The 16,184-nt window shown below is 44.2% G+C and overlaps 1 protein-coding gene across 4 annotated transcripts in view; it reads left to right on the top strand.

Annotated features, from left to right (window-relative positions):
• Nucleotides 1-16,184, top strand: part of gabbr1b (gamma-aminobutyric acid (GABA) B receptor, 1b) — a 76,238-nt gene that overhangs the window by 1,753 nt on the left and 58,301 nt on the right. For all 4 annotated transcript variants that reach the window (XR_002278384.3, XM_065948008.1, XM_020646619.3 and 1 more), the window contains exon 2: nt 15,101-15,187. Coding sequence is in view for 3 of the 4 variants with exons in the window: in XM_065948008.1 (XP_065804080.1) it covers nt 15,109-15,187 (79 nt within the window). In the remaining variant the exon portion in view is untranslated. The remainder of the gene's footprint in view (nt 1-15,100; nt 15,188-16,184) is intronic.

The raw sequence follows: 16,184 nt of genomic DNA, 5'->3' as shown, positions 1-16,184 counted from the left end.
ATTGATGACACTTCCCGGTCTGCTCGTTCTCATTGGCTAGTGTGGGTTTTTCAGCCTGATCTGGAATCGTGAATATCAAACGACTCTTAATTATTCTACTGGCACCGCACATTTGTGGATTACTTGATTTGAGGACAAATGATTGATTGCAAAGTCTAAGGTGGGGCAAATCAGGCCCAAAATCAGGCTTAAATCGTCTAGTGCGTAACCACCCTACGAGGCATCACCCGTATAATTTCAAATCAAACGACACCAGCAAGTGGTAACAAGGTGTACAGCATAAGGCTCCGTCGGTATTCATGCATATTGTATTAATTCACATCACTCTCTTCAAGGACACCAGCGGCTTTAACCCACAGAAAACACAAGTTGTTGATGTACTGCTGCCTCGATCAAAGTAACAAATGGAGGCAGTAGTAGATCAGCAACTTTCGTGTTCAATGGCGTCTGGTGTCTTTGAAGAGAGCGATGTAATGTCAGTTTGTGGTCAAAGAAATCATCTTCCTTTTAACGAAAAAGGTCTCTCTCTTTGGGGATGCTTTCGGGTTAAATGTTACACTCTTAAGAATACCGATCTGATCCTGCAGGGACAAAAACCGGAACCTGTAGTGGACTCACTTTGTTTCCTTTAAGGATTGTGTCGCAGCCATTACAGCCGGTTTCACTGCTGCCGGATGAAACGATCTTCTAGAGCAATTCATTCAAAAGTGTTGTTCCCTGTTTGACACTGTTTGACCCAGATTACAGAGCACAGGTTTAAACATACCATCATTTAGAGCCTCTTCAAAGTGAAGCGCTCGGCTAACCGTGGCGTGTGTGTCTCTGTCCGTGGTGCTGAAGCTCGTCTCTGAAGTCGGCTGTTATGGAGACAGAACGACCCAGTGCAGCTCGTTGCCTACCAATAAGCTGTGTGTGTGTGTTTCTGTGTGAATATATGAAAGTGTTGGAACATTTTTAGTTTGCATTTATTTGCCTCTCATTTCCATTTTTTCTCTCTCTCTCGCTGTCTGTGTAGTCTTTCGGTCGGCTCAGTCACACAGAGAGTTGGGAGAAGGGGTGTGTGTGTCAGGGTTTTGCTCAAGGACAGGTGTTCTCGCTGGGATCAAACCTGACACTGTGATGGGGGGGGGGGGGGGGGGGGGGGGGGGGGGGGAGCGGGGAGGGGTTCTGGAAAGGTTTCTGCAGCAAGAAATCAAACACCTTTCGAGCAGCTGCTTCACTGAGAGGGGATAATCTGTAAACTGAGGAGAGAGGGAGTCTGTGAGGATCTATGGATCATACAGGATGTCTGGACTCTTCTCTGTCACACTGACAGACACACACACACACACACACACACACACACACACAAACTGACACACCGCTAAATACTCCAACTTCTCCTAGAGGCGTCTTCTCCATCTTTTCTCTATAGAAGTTAAATTCCTATTTAAGCCTGAACTTTGCCGTGTTTTGCGAACATACCCGGACCACCTTTTATAAAATTAAGACAAGTGAACTTTGGCCATAAGAGATGCGTGTGTGTGTGTGTGTGTGTGTGTGTGTGTGTGTGCTACATTTAAAGAATCACTGGGTCGTCACACGTTTCATTTTCCAGTTTCTCTCTTAAGAGTAAACTGTATTTCTTTGGGTTTTGGACGGATCATTTACTTGAGACCAGGATCGATATTTCCCCATTTTCTCATCGCTGAGATCAAGTAAAATGATGAAAAAGCTAAAAGGAAAGTAACAACTTGGGTTTCAGCTGCGGCCCTGGTGGCAGGTGTATTTGAAGGGGGGGGGTTAGCAGCCTGGTGTTTCCCTTCTTAGGGCTCAGGAGATCACAACAAAAAAGGGCAGACAACATCAAGTTAAAGTTTAAATAACTCCAAGAAATTAGACAAATACACTTTCTGCAGTGAGGTGGCTTCAAAGTATCAGAGCCTGATATTGTTGTGAAATGATTTGCCTTTATATCAACACTACATGAAATTCAACACATTCAAAATATTAGCAAAAGAGCGGAGAAGAACATAGTGGCAAAGACATAATGAAGCTGTTTCATCACACGCACGGAGATCGCACATGTTGTGAGTCTGTAGTCTTATTCCAGTCGCAGGATATCAACGTCATCACCCTCCTCTCGTTTGATTTTCCTGAATGTTTCCTGTTGCGTTCTTATGTCGGCTCACCTCACTGAGTTCATGCGGAAATGTCCTCTGGGGTTGGGAGGAAAAATTCTGGGAAAAGTCTGGGTGAAAGATTTGGTTGTTTGCATGCACACATGCAGCTCACCCCGAACATTTCTGGATGATGTGTGGTAATGTGAAAGCACGATTTTAATATTCTGCCGCACCTTGATCATATTTTACCCGTAACACCAGCTCATATAATCTCACTTACACGATTGTTTTTCTGTTTGCTACTCGCCTGTATGAACACAGAGAGCTGAAGCCTCATGTATTCACTGAATGTTCTGACTGACGACTGGACCCTCTGTTATTAGAGGTGATCAGAGTGCATGCTGGGACACGCTCCAGCCCTCCATTAGCTCCCGATCAGAGCTGGATCATCATGTCGTACTGTTTCGCACGTGGTGTTTCTCATTTCGGCCTCTTGTCCGTTCTGCTGATAACGGCTCATCTTTGTCAAAGAGATGATTATCTGCTACACGCTGAAACCTGCGTCAGCGTGTGACTGTTTTTCTACCGTCACACACTCGAATGTTATGTTTGATCAGAGCCCCTCGCTGTGTCCGTCCTGCTGCTGTTAAAGTGGAACACGGTTTTAAAGCAGCTGCCGTTTGAGAGAAACAAATCTTTAGTTTTTGGTTACACAATAATCTTTGAATGATAATTAAAAACATCTCAATGAAACGATGTATTTATTCATGTTGTCCGCTCTGTTCTATTTGTTCCATCTGTGTTTAAATCACATCACAGTCCACCTTAAATCACATCGCACAGTCCACCTTAAATCACATCACAGTCCACCTTAAATCACATTGCACAGTCCACCTTAAATCACATCACAGTCCACCTTAAATCACATCACAGTCCACCTTAAATCACATCACACAGTCAACTTTGTTATCGTAACTCAGTTATCTTTATCTTTAACCTTAAATCATATCACATCACACAGTCCACCTTAAAGCACATCACAGTCCACCTTAACTAGAATCACTCAGTCCACCTTAAATCATATCACAGTCCACCTTAAATCATATCACAGTCCACCTTAAATCATCACTCAGTCCACCTTAAATCATCACACAGTCCACCTTAACTATAATCACTCAGTCCACCTTAAATCATATCTCAGTCCACCGTAAATCATAACTCAGTCCACCTTAAATATCACTTAGTCCACCTTAAATCATCACACAGTCCACCTTAAAGCATCACTCAGTCCACCTTAAATCATCACTCAGTCCACCTTAAATCATCACACAGTCCACCTTAAATCATCACACAGTCCACCTTAAATCATCACACAGTCCACCTTAAATCACGTCACACAATCCACCTTAAATCACAACACAGTCCACCTTAATGCTGCATTCATGTGCTGCTTGGGTGGTCTAAGTTTCCGAGTTTGGAAGTTGTTCTTCGAGTGATTTCAGTTCGGAGAGTCTGAATGTTGTAACAACAGCAAAAAACAGCATTGATGGTACGAAGAAGATCAGTGGAATGTGACTGTTAAAACTTATATTTGAGCAAAAAGTTGATGTGCAATTCCTGAAATAATTAAAAGTATGTTAACATCAACAAAACATATTTTGCCCCCTGTGTTGACGATTCTGACGTCAAGTCGGGAAGTCGTGCACCTCATTATTTTCCGAGTTTCCGAGTTGTTGTTCCGACTTGAGCAGGTGTTCATGTGCATTTTACAACTTGGAAACTCGTTTTTCCCGATTTGGCCGACACCACATGAATGCAGCATAACTCACATCACACAGTCCACCTTAAATCAAAACAAATAGTCCACCTTAACTCACATTACATAGTCCACCTTAAATCACATCACCGTCCACCTTAAATCACATCACACAGTCCACCTTAAATCACATCACACAGTCCACTTTAACTCACGTTACCAGTCCACCTTAAATCATCACACAGTCCACCTTAAATTATCACACAGTCCACCTTAACTAGCATCACACAATCCACCTTAAATCACAACAAATAGTCCACCTTAACTCACATTACATAGTCCACCTTAAATCACATCACCGTCCACCTTAAATCACATCACACAGTCCACCTTAAATCACATCACACAGTCCACCTTAACTCACGTTACCAGTCCACCTTAAATCATCACACAGTCCACTTTAAATTACCACACAGTCCACCTTAACTAGCATCACACAGTCCACCTTAAATCACATCACACAGTCCACCTTAACTCACGTCACCAGTCCACCTTAAATCATCACACAGTCCCCTTTAAATCATCACACAGTCCACCTTAAATCATCACACAGTCCACCTTAAATTATCACACAGTCCACCTTAACTAGCATCACACAGTCCACCTTAAATCACAGCACCCAGTCCACCTTAAATCTAAATTGAATCTCGCTGCAGTCAGATATCGAACCTGTTTCCTCTGGGTGAGAATCCCAGACGGACTCGAGCACCACTTCCTGTTATCTGACGCAGACAGTCTGACACAGAGTTTCACCGTCAGTCACCTGGAGAAGTCTCTGACTCAGTTCCTGATCCTTTGAACGACTCTCCTGTTTGACTGATGTGAAACTCCAGATGATAAAAGAATAAATCCCTCCTGTGACCTCTGACCTCTGAATCTTTCTCAGCCATGTTTTCTGTGAGCCTGAAGCTGTTGAAGCTTTAGAGACACTTTATCTTTTTTTTTGTTTTTCCTAGAGTGGGTCAGTGTTTCTTTCTCCTCTGCTGATGCTCGGTTCTTGAACAAAATGACTTGAGATCTGAGATTAAGGGGGTGCAGTTACAACGTTATGGCTCCAGCATGTGGGGAAAAGACAGGTCACATACACCTGTCGTGACCATTACATCATGGATGTGGTCAACACGATATCTCTAGTCTCTGTTGAAAGCCTGAGATCGTTATTTTTGTGCATCCATTCAATCGAGGATGCAGAAATTCAAAATGAGGGTGCAATGCAATCACATATAGATGAATGTTTTTTTTACCTCAAGTTTTAAATCGACTGACTTTAATGTTACGTTGCATCCGCTGTCATGTCAGAATTTAAGTCCTTTGTCCTCCTGAGACCCTCAGTCTCACAGGGAAAAACTCCCGCTGTGAGGCGCATGTGTGAACAAGCAAGTCAGGAAGATGTCAGGGGCGGTCTGTCCAAGAATTTTCTCGAAATTTTCAGGAGTGCATGTGTGAAAAAATGTCTAGGGAGAACGATCATAAACACATCATGTCTGCTGAAGTGCTGCAGCCGTGTGAACGTGCATCTTTCTGTGGCTGCTGATCTCAAAGCAAGTAAGAGAGCAGACACAGACAGATGTGATAAAACTGATGGAGGAGGAGGAGTAGGAGGAGGAGGAAGAGGAGGAGCAGGAGGGCAACAGGGTCAGAGAGGAGGTTAAAGTTATCTCCCAAAACACCTGCAGGATTCAGTCCAATCTGCAGCTCCACAAATAATCCTAAATCATAAGATGAACTCTTGAACCGATCCGATCAGAGCTCAGACGGGCGCCGTTTTTGTTCTGCTTCAGACCTTCTCTCCAGCAGAAAGGTTCCAGCTGTGACAAAAGCTTTCAGGCGAATTATCAGCACAGCAGAGCGGCTCATTCACACCCAAAAAAAAAAAAACATGAAATATTCCCATGATTACACAGAGGCAGCTTTCAGTGAACGGCATAAATAGATCAAGAAGGAATACAATCATATGTTTACAACATTTCAGACAGAGGGAACACTGCTTGAAGACTCAATTTATGACACTCCCTAGGTATGGTTATCTTGCTCTTGCTTTCACTCAGGTGTTTCTATATGTAGTCTGAAATATTTTTCCTCGACAAAAACTGTCTCCTGACGGCTTGTTACCGCTGTCCCTGATCAAACCAACTCCTGTTGAACATGTTTCAAATGATTTCAGAGATTAGCATGAATCTATTATCGTCCTACACTTGGCCATGCAGAGCCATAGTGCTGCAGAGAGTCTGAATATGAAGTGTCGTTCTGCAGCTGATCAGACTGGAGATCAGTTAATATTCAGAACCAAATCTAATCGCAGCCAAACACCTGATCTGTGCCTCGCTGAGCTTGGTGTGCTCCAAAAGGTGACAGATGGCTGAGTAGATGCAGCGACGTTTTCTGACAGAATTATGGAGAAACGAAACGAGACACAACTCGTAGTAGCTTAGTCAATAGGTGCAAATGTAGAACCAGGAAGTCAGTGCAATGTCAGCTCTGTGTGCAGGTGTGTTTGTTGCGTCCTACACCTTCCTATAGGACAGATTCATGTGAGTGTATTTCTGGGCTCTTGTGCTCCGTCCAGACTCTGGTGAAGTTGGAGAGCTTTTTGAGCTCAAAGAGAGACAGGATCTGACATGCAGCCAGGACCCGAGCTCTCAAACGGTCCAAACACACGGTCACACGCTGTCAGAACACAAGCTTCATGGTGTCAGCACAAGATGGAGAAGAAAATGTTATTTTTACACTCAGCAGGCTTCAGAGATTAACAAACTAGCCCAGAAACAGTTATCAGAGCGTCAGGGGTTTAATAACTGCATCATTCAGATTTAAATTGAATTAATCTCTTCATTAATTGGCTTGAAAATGCAGATAAATCAGATAATCTCTCAGATAATAAATCTTAATCAACCCGCTGACACTCTGTAATTTGTCCTGCAGCAAAAAAAATTTGGATTGTTTTCCTTTAGTTTTAAACAGTCCCAGTTTGCTTCATTGAAAGTTTTGTTGTTATTCTCTCTGGTGAAACATGTTGTTACTTTAAGTTGCCTTATTCAAATAATAGCTGAATACTTGATGTGGATAAAATTGACCTTGTAACCATCAATCCTCACAGAGCGTCTCACCTCAAAGAGCATCTCTCTCTCTCTCCTCACAGAGCGTCTCTCTCTCTCTCTCTCCTCACAGAGCGTCTCTCTCTCTCTCCTCACAGAGCGTCTCTCTCTCTCCTCACAGAGCGTCTCACCTCAAAGAGCATCTCTCTCTCTCCTCACAGAGCGTCTCTCTCTCTCTCCTCACAGAGCGTCTCTCTCTCTCTCCTCACAGAGCGTCTCTCTCTCTCTCTCTCCTCACAGAGCGTCTCTCTCTCTCTCTCCTCACAGAGCGTCTCTCTCTCTCTCCTCACAGAGCGTCTCTCTCTCTCCTCACAGAGCGTCTCTCCTCAAAGAGCATCTCTCTCTCTCCTCACAGAGCGTCTCTCTCTCTCTCCTCACAGAGCGTCTCTCTCTCTCTCCTCACAGAGCGTCTCTCTCTCTCTCTCTCTCCTCACAGAGCGTCTCTCTCTCTCTCCTCACAGAGCGTCTCTCTCTCTCTCCTCACAGAGCGTCTCTCTCTCTCTCTCTCTCCTCACAGAGCGTCTCTCTCTCTCCTCACAGAGCGTCTCTCCTCAAAGAGCATCTCTCTCTCTCCTCACAGAGCGTCTCTCTCTCTCTCCTCACAGAGCGTCTCTCTCTCTCTCCTCACAGAGCGTCTCTCTCTCTCTCTCTCTCCTCACAGAGCGTCTCTCTCTCTCTCCTCACAGAGCGTCTCTCTCTCTCTCCTCACAGAGCGTCTCTCTCTCTCTCCTCACAGAGCGTCTCTCTCTCTCTCCTCACAGAGCGTCTCACCTCAAAGAGCATCTCTCTCTCTCCTCACAGAGCGTCTCTCTCTCTCACCTCAAAGAGCGTCTCTCTCTCTCTCCTCACAGAGCGTCTCTCTCTCTCTCCTCACAGAGCGTCTCTCTCTCTCACCTCAAAGAGCGTCTCTCTCTCTCTCCTCACAGAGCGTCTCTCTCTCTCTCCTCACAGAGCGTCTCTCTCTCTCTCCTCACAGAGCGTCTCTCCTCACAGAGCGTCTCTACTCACAGAGCGTCTCTCCTCACAGAGCGTCTCTCCTCACAGAGCGTCTCTCCTCACAGAGTCTCTCTCCTAATAGAGCTCTGTGTTTCTTGATGTTTCTGCTGTCAGACTCTGAGCTGCGGACAGGATGAAGCTTTGTTTAACCTGTGACACAGAGTGGTGATTTTTCTCTCAAGGGGGGGCTCGTCTCTCATTGTCTTTTTGTGTTCTGGATCAGAGTCCTGTGTTTCTTTGACTCGGCCCCCTCTTCCTCTGAGACCTGAACTCTCTGTGATCTCTCTTTAAAGTCCTCAGTCCTCCTCCAGGCGGCTTTCAGAGGCCTTGAGAGCTGTGTGTGAAGGAGCAGGTCCCTCTGAGAGAAAGCACTCCACGCAGTTGTTAGTTTAGAGTGAAGAAACGATGATGATAAAGTCAGGAGGTGACTCCAGTCTGGGTACAAAAACACTGAAAGAGGGCTGACACAACACCAGATGTTTAAACCTTTATAATTCTAAACAATATTGATATACGATCAATGAAACAGAAGTTTTAGGCACCCGGTATCTGCAAATGTATTGTTGTTGTTAATTTCCTGTACACAGACTACATTGCGGAAATTTGACTTGGACAAAAGTGCAGATTAAACCCAGCTCTCTACAACTTATGATATCTCTCCAGCAAACTCTGGGTCTCCTCCCATTTGGGGCGTGCCAGGAGGCATCCCAATCAGATTCCCAGACCACCTCAACTGGATCCTTTCAGTGAGAAGGAGTAGAGCCTCTACTCGGAGCTCCTCTCCCTATCGCTAACGCTGACTCCAGACACCCTCTGCAGGAAACTCATTTCAGCCGCTTGTATCGGCAATCTGATTCTTTCTGTCACTATCCAAAGCTCATGACCACAGGTGAAGGTTGGAACGAAGCTCGACCGATAAATCGAGAGCTAATCATTAACGAGTCTGTCCAGAGCCTTCCACCACGTGCACCATGCACACCGACTTATAGACTAGCAGCACCGCCGCCTGTGGAGGCCACACACAAAATGAAAAACAAATTGTGAAGGAGGAAACAGGAGAATGCCGCTCTGATCTGTGTACTCTGTTTGTCATCAGTTAAGTAATGATTCACCTGAATCCGATCAGATATCATCCTGTTTCCTCTTTTAGTGCATGGAAACACAGCATCCTTCTCCTCCCGCTGCTTTACATTTTCCCGCATCCTTGACTTCTGTGGACCCCTCTCTCTCTCTCTCTCTCTGGTGTGTATTAGAGTTGATGTCGGAAGCTGTAGAGTTGTCAAACCTCAGCCGAAAACAAAAACCTGTGCTCCTCCTCTGCAGCGGGAAAATCTCTGAGTTCTTCTCTGTACAGCTCAGAGTTATTACTCCATCATCTAACATCTTCATCACCTCCTCCCTCTCTCTTTCTCTCGCTTTCTCTCTCTCTCTCTCATTTGCATACACCGTTGCTGGAGGTTTCTTTCATCTCCTCTCTATCAGATTGAAGCTGAGAAAATTACATTTCCTCTCCCGTGGAGTTACAAAGCGCTCAAGCTGCAGGTTCAACAGATCAGGACGCAGCTCGGCTCAGTGGCGGGGGTTTAAACTGTTCAAAGGAAGAAGGGAGCTGAAGAAAGGACAGAGGTCAGGATAACTTATTTATTCTCATAACGAGCTGTGAAGCAGGGCGGTGCAAAGCAGGGCGGCGTGAAGCAGGGGGGGTTTTGAAGCTGATACCTCTGCGTTTCCTCGTGTCTGGTCACGTCCTGCAGCCTGAACTCAGACGTCCCAGATGATTCTCCCCGAATGAGAATAGACGTTCAGAGTTTTTTCTTATTCTGACAATCCAGAGATTTATCTTCAGAGAGAGGACGGCGCTGTTTCAACAGGCTGCAGATAAAAGACAGGAGAGGTGTTTCTGTCTCTGAATATTTAAAGACTGTGTGCACGGCGTCAGTCAGCGAGGGGGGGGCAACGCACAACTCCTCTCTCAGCTCCATCACTCTCTTTAAAGTAATTGTCATGAACGGTCACTTATAAACACTGAGTGGGAGTTTAATTATACACACTGATAATAGCTCATATGGTGCTTTCAGCAAGTCTCCAGCATCAACTCCGTCAGTAAAGCTGCAGAAACACAAAAGCATTTATATTTAACTAAACTGCAGTCAGTGAAACTTTCACCTGATGTGGATCTGTGGTAGTTAAATCCTTCTCTTATGAAGCTTCTGAGGCGAAGGAAATGTTGAATGTGAAATGTTTCCATGCATTCAGAGTTGAGTTGCATTACCGTCATTTTAACTGCAGTGACAGAAGCTTCCAAGTAGACGATATTTAAATTTCCTTTATGCTTGAAAACAGAATGTCAGGCGTCCAATAAGATCAATTTCATCAGTTTGGCAGTGTCTCTTTCTGGTCCTGACAGGGTGTTATAAAACTATATGTTGACTTATAGTCCAGCCTCTGGTTTGGGGAGCAGGGAGGGAACACTTCTTCTTACTATCATGTTGCACACCATCCCTCCTAGATCGGTGCGCAACAAGCAGATCATCACAAGCGACAAAATGTTACAGGAGCACAGCGGGTCCTGGCAGATTAGACGGTTGCTGTTAGGAAGCGAAAAGCCCGATCGAAATTGTCAAAATCCACAATTCTCAGAAATGTCTTTATACCCAAGCCAGTCTGATCCTGCATGCAAATATTCTGTATTTATATTCACAATCTGTAAATAGAGATTAATAGGGCACGACCAATATGGGAGATTTCTGGGCCGATACCGATTCTGATATTAGGGAGGGAAAACAAATCTGATACCGAAGTATTTGCTGATATCCTTCGTTGATCTTTAGATAGATTGATGTAGATATACACATTTAATACGTTGATCCCTCAAATGCAGTTGTCACTCCCAAAGGTACATCGGCATGTGGCTGCAGGAGCTGGGGATCAAACCCCCGACCTTCCAGTTAGGAGACGACCGACTCTACCACTGAGCCGCCGCCGCCGCCCCTTCTTGTAATCCATTTTGCACACTGTGCTATTCTCCTGAAACTCAAATGAAATGCTTTTTGACAGGTGAATAAATCATGTGATATTCTCATATTGGCCGATATTATCGGCTGGTTGATTAGTCAGTCGGGCTCTAGAGATTACGTTGGTGAGAAGCACACAGGTAGTGGGGATATGTCCATGAAGTTCCAGCAGTAAACAGACTTGGACGACCCCTCTTACATTAACTTTGTATTTTATACGGTGTTGGTTGAATTTACAGGGCAGACACTCAGACGCTTCAGTAACTTCTCTCTTTCTGATATGAGCAACACACAGAAGTTTTCAATGAGACCGTCTCAGTGTCTGACTCAGTCCCCAGTGAGGTGTTCCCTCTTAAATAAAATAATTAACGTGTACACTGTCACAGTTTAGACACAGTTTAAGTCGCATTAAAATAAATATAAACGTCTCTCTGAGAGCTGACGTTTATCTCGAAGACTGATTTTCTCTTTGGGGAGGAAACTGAAGACCCGGCTGAAGCTCAGAATAAATCTCGTTACTGAAAAGGTGGAACACTATTCTTATAAAAACACTGACCTTCCTCTGTGTGTGTGTGTGTGTGTGTGTGTGTGTGTGTGTGTGTGTGTGTGTGTGTGTGTGTGTGTGTGTGTGTGTGTGTGTGTGTGTGTGTGTGTGTGTGATGGATTATAACCCTGTGATCCTCAGCGTGTGTGTTCACTAGAGATGAAGAGGAGGAGGATGTGTTGGATGTTCTCGCAGCCTGTCACACACGCACGCACATACACCACACACACACACACACACACACACACACACACACACACACACACACACACACACACACACACACACACACACACACACACACACAGCACTGTGTTGGCGTGATGGTAACCAGAGGAGACAAACCATCATCAGCCTTAAATGTGAACGAGCATCCACACACAGCACCCGAGTGTGTGAATGGTTGCTAGGCAACAGAATTAGCCAGCATCCAGCTTCATCTTTGACGAGAAGAGAGGCCGCCTTCTGCTGTGTGTCACCTGTCACTGATTTGTGTTCACTTCGACTTCCAGGGAAAGTTCTGGCAGAGTGATTATTTTTAATTAAATTTTTATCACAAAGCATTGAATCAGGTTAACTTCAGGTTAATTGTTTAATTAAGGATGATATCCGTCGCTTTTTTTTAATTTTATGGACCATAAAACTTGAGAAAATATCTGCTGGACACATTGAAAGAAATGTTTTTCTTTCTTTTCTTTTTCACAAAAAAATGCAGAAAAAAAGAAAGAATAGAGCTATCCGGGCGCTGGTAGCCTAGTGGTTAATGTGGGTGCTCCATGTACGGAGGCTACAGTCCTCCAAGCGGGGCGGCCAGGGTTCCCTGTATATCATTCCCCACTCTCTCTCTCCCCAATGTCAGACTCAATCCTCTGTCCTATCTCTAAATAAAGGCATAAAAAGAGCCCACCCAAAGAATGTAAAAAAAAAAAAAAAAAGTAGAGCTGTCATATTACTTGTCCTGCAGAGGGCGCTATAACTGCAGCGTTATCTATATTGCACCAATGATGTGACCTTAGCTGCGTTAGTCAGCGTCAAAGTTTTCTTGCTAACTTGTAGAGTAACGACATGTCAGATGTTCTTAGTTAAAATGTTCATAATGCTGGAGTAATAGGATGATAAAAGAATAATAGGACTCTATTCTGCACATGTAGCACAGAGATGTGTAAGTTGCAGAGAGGAGGAAGGCTGGTGGTGCTAGCACTGCTAATATTAGCCACACTCTGCAAACCAAAATACATCATTTACCTGAAGACAATTTTAGAGGAATGTGCTTTAGACTAGAGCCTTTATCTCAATGCTGTGTAGTTCGACAGAATCACAATAACAAAAGTTTGGAGAAGAACAGAAAACATAAAGCATCCTTTTAATTACGTGCAGACAGTCTATGCACAGTGCACCAGTCACCACCCTCTCTTACTGACTCGAGGTGAATTCTCCAGAGAATATCCTGCTGCGTTCTCACATCAGCTCATTTGGACTTCATGCAGAAAAAATACGAGGCGGAATTTCTGGGTAAAGTCTGAGTGAAAAAAAATTTAGCTGTTTGCGTTCACACATGCAGCTCCTCCTGGAAATATCAGGAGTTTTCTGCAAGTGTGAAAGCACTACTACAAAAATTTGTCCCAGAGGTTACATCCACTCTTTACAGTCTGTGGCTTTTGGACCTTTTATGTCATTTGTTCTTTCCTATTTAATATGTTGTTGAATGTAGTCAACAAGAAAGCATATAGGGGGTGCTAGTGAGGCTTTAGGGATCATATTTGTGGTCATTTCAAAATCTTAGAAATAGGCACCAGATATACAATCAGAAATCTTCAGTAGGTCTGAAATGGACTGAATCGTCTTTGTTTTTTCGAACAGTGACTTTGTAGTCCCGGTGCTCTCTGTCAGAGGATTACTCTCTGCAGCCGAGCTCAAAAACTGAACCCGTTGCTCTGACAGACATTTCACACTGTCTGCCCTCGGGCGGCAGCTACAAAGGCAGCTGTTGCACTCTGGTCATAGTCATTTAGTCAGAGCTGCATGTTGTGATTCTGTGCCGCTGCATGCACTACAACATAGCACCATATTCGACGTTTTCAAATGAGAATGAAATGGAATTTCTGCCTCGTTGTTCCACAGCTGATTGAGGTTTAAAGTGGAGCATGAAACAGGTGACTGTGAGTCTGCAGTGATGCACAGTGTTAGGATCATTTACATGCAGTTTCTGCAGCCTGATCTCACATTCACTCTGCTGCTGCTGCTAGCTCTTTATGCTTCTCAAACGTGTTTTTAATACTAGATGTAGAGAACAGAAAAAAAGCTTCAGTCCTCCTGTTTCTTTTTTTATCAGACCTCCGCAGTAGGTCAACACAAGTGATTGTCCCCTTTAAATTGTGCAGCAATTAAGCCTCCTCGAGCACAGGATGAAGTGAACCTTAAGGTCCCTGTGTGAGCCGTGCGGAGTGCGGCTCTTTGTTGGCTGATGGTTTTCCAATAAACTGATGTATTGATTCACCCAGAGACCATTCAGAGCCTCTTTTCTATTTAGGGCTTTATTATGAGAGGAAAAACCAGCCTGTGCTCTCCAGCACTTCGCTCAAGTATTTTAGGATTTTTGTTCTTTCTGTTCCAGTAAATACATTTCAGCGTTAAAGGGATTGTTCTGCATTGTTGAAGTGGGGTTGTATGAGGTACTTTTCAATAGTCAGTGTATGAGCCGCAGGAGCTGTCGGTCACCTCGGCGCCTCTAAGGAGAGATTGGCTTTGAGTGCAGGCATGGAGTCTAGTCTATTTCATCGCTCCAGACGGGGCCACATACAACGTCATTTAGCTTATTTTAAGAACCAAACATCCCCAAAAAATCAGTGAGGATGTAAGCGTGTGCTCTATTAAGAATTTTTTCCAGTGCTTCCCTTTACTGTCAGTAAGCCACTTTGAACTTAGCACACCTTCTTTACACCACATGTGTTCCTCCGCCTGCAACACCCGGGTCTATATCGTCCCAGATTGAGATAATCTAAAGCAACTGGTGATTAAAATCACAGTGAAACTGAACTTGGAGAGTATCTAACCGCCATGTCGTCATGCATTTCAAACTAAAACTGGATAGAACAAATCACAAAATAGAGGACATGAATGAATTTGATTGGCTCACAAGCTTCCACAAAGCTTCTTAACTGGTCGAAAAATTTGTATAAAGAGAACTATTTACTTGGGAAAGTAACTTGAGCGTTATTTTTTTGTTTCAAACATTGCAGTGTTGCTGGAGCAGATTTGTGCTGGGACAACTCGAGACCTTTGAGACGTCCATTATCACCAGAACATTATCACCGACATGTTGTGCAGCCTTTTGAAGTACGGAAGCATGCAGCATCACTTAAGCTACATGTGGCTAATTGTACAGTGATGTAAACAAAGCAGAGAGGTTTTAATTACACACCGTACAACAGAGCATCGTGCTGGATTGTTTGTGTTTTCATGCTGTGTCTCTGCAGCTCCTCTCTCTCCTCTGATGTTTCTCCTCTCTCTCTCTGTGTTTTTTTTGTTTTCAGGTGGAGGGATGGCGCTCTCCTTCCTCCTCCTCCTCCTCTTCACCGTGCTGCTCTCCCTCAGCGTGTCAGCGTATAATACATCAGCTGGTAATAACTCTGTGTGTGTGAATGTGTGTGTGTGTGTGTGTGTGTGTGTGTGTGTGTCTGACACCGTGACTCTGATACAAAAGATGCTCTGTGAGCTGCTGTGTCTGTGAATGTGTGATTATGTGCACTCTGAGTTCGACAAAAATGTTGATACTTTTGGATAGCACATGTTTTAATAGGTTACAATCTGTAGTTGTAATTAGGACTAAAAAAAGTAATATTCAGGAAAATTAACCGTTAACAAGCAGGAGTGATGATGATGTTTTTATCATGCACCCTGGGTGTGATTTCAGGGCGAACGTCAATAGAACAGGACATCACACACCCACTAAATTAGCACCTTACTCCTCTGGGTAAATGTACAGAGCACTGAGGCGCAGCAAGGCTCGCTTCAGGAAAAGCCTGATCCCTGCAGCCACAACTGCCCTTAACAGCAGGCCCCGCAGAATCAGCCGTGTGTGTGTTTGTATGGACTGTGTAATGCACTCTCTGCTGTCAAAGCTGTACAGCGCTGTGTAGAAGTATTTCCCATTTAGGACAGTAAAGTCTAAGTCTAAAGTCTGATGCAAATGCTTCTTGTGTTGTCTGCACGCTGTGAGTCACCAGTGTGTTATTGGCCTCTCATTTGAAGGGACGGATTGTAAGTTAAAGTTTGTGCAGGATTGATAAGAAGGCAAACATTCTTATAATACCCTGCATCCCGTCTGACACGGATAGCCTCCTGCTGTTTCGGACGTGTGTGAACGAAAGAGAAACTAGTGAGTGCACGTCCAGGTAAAATGCATCCAAGTGCAAGACAAGAAATGTATGAACTGCAGAAGAAAAGGAAAAAGCTCGGCACACTGTTCAGCTCCCAATGGGCAATATTTTTTTAACCAGTTTTGAGCTTGATATGATGTTAAAGAGGACATATCCTCCTTCTCCACCTTTTCAAACAGTCTCCTGTGGTCTAAATGAAACATCTGTGCTGTGCTTTGGTCAAAATATAACATGAATC

This window comes from Labrus bergylta, chromosome 19 (assembly GCF_963930695.1).
Source record: "Labrus bergylta chromosome 19, fLabBer1.1, whole genome shotgun sequence".
Classification (NCBI taxonomy): Eukaryota; Metazoa; Chordata; class Actinopteri; order Labriformes; family Labridae; genus Labrus; species Labrus bergylta.
Note: the sequence above shows the minus strand (reverse complement) of the source record. Positions and strands in the feature narration are given on the sequence as shown.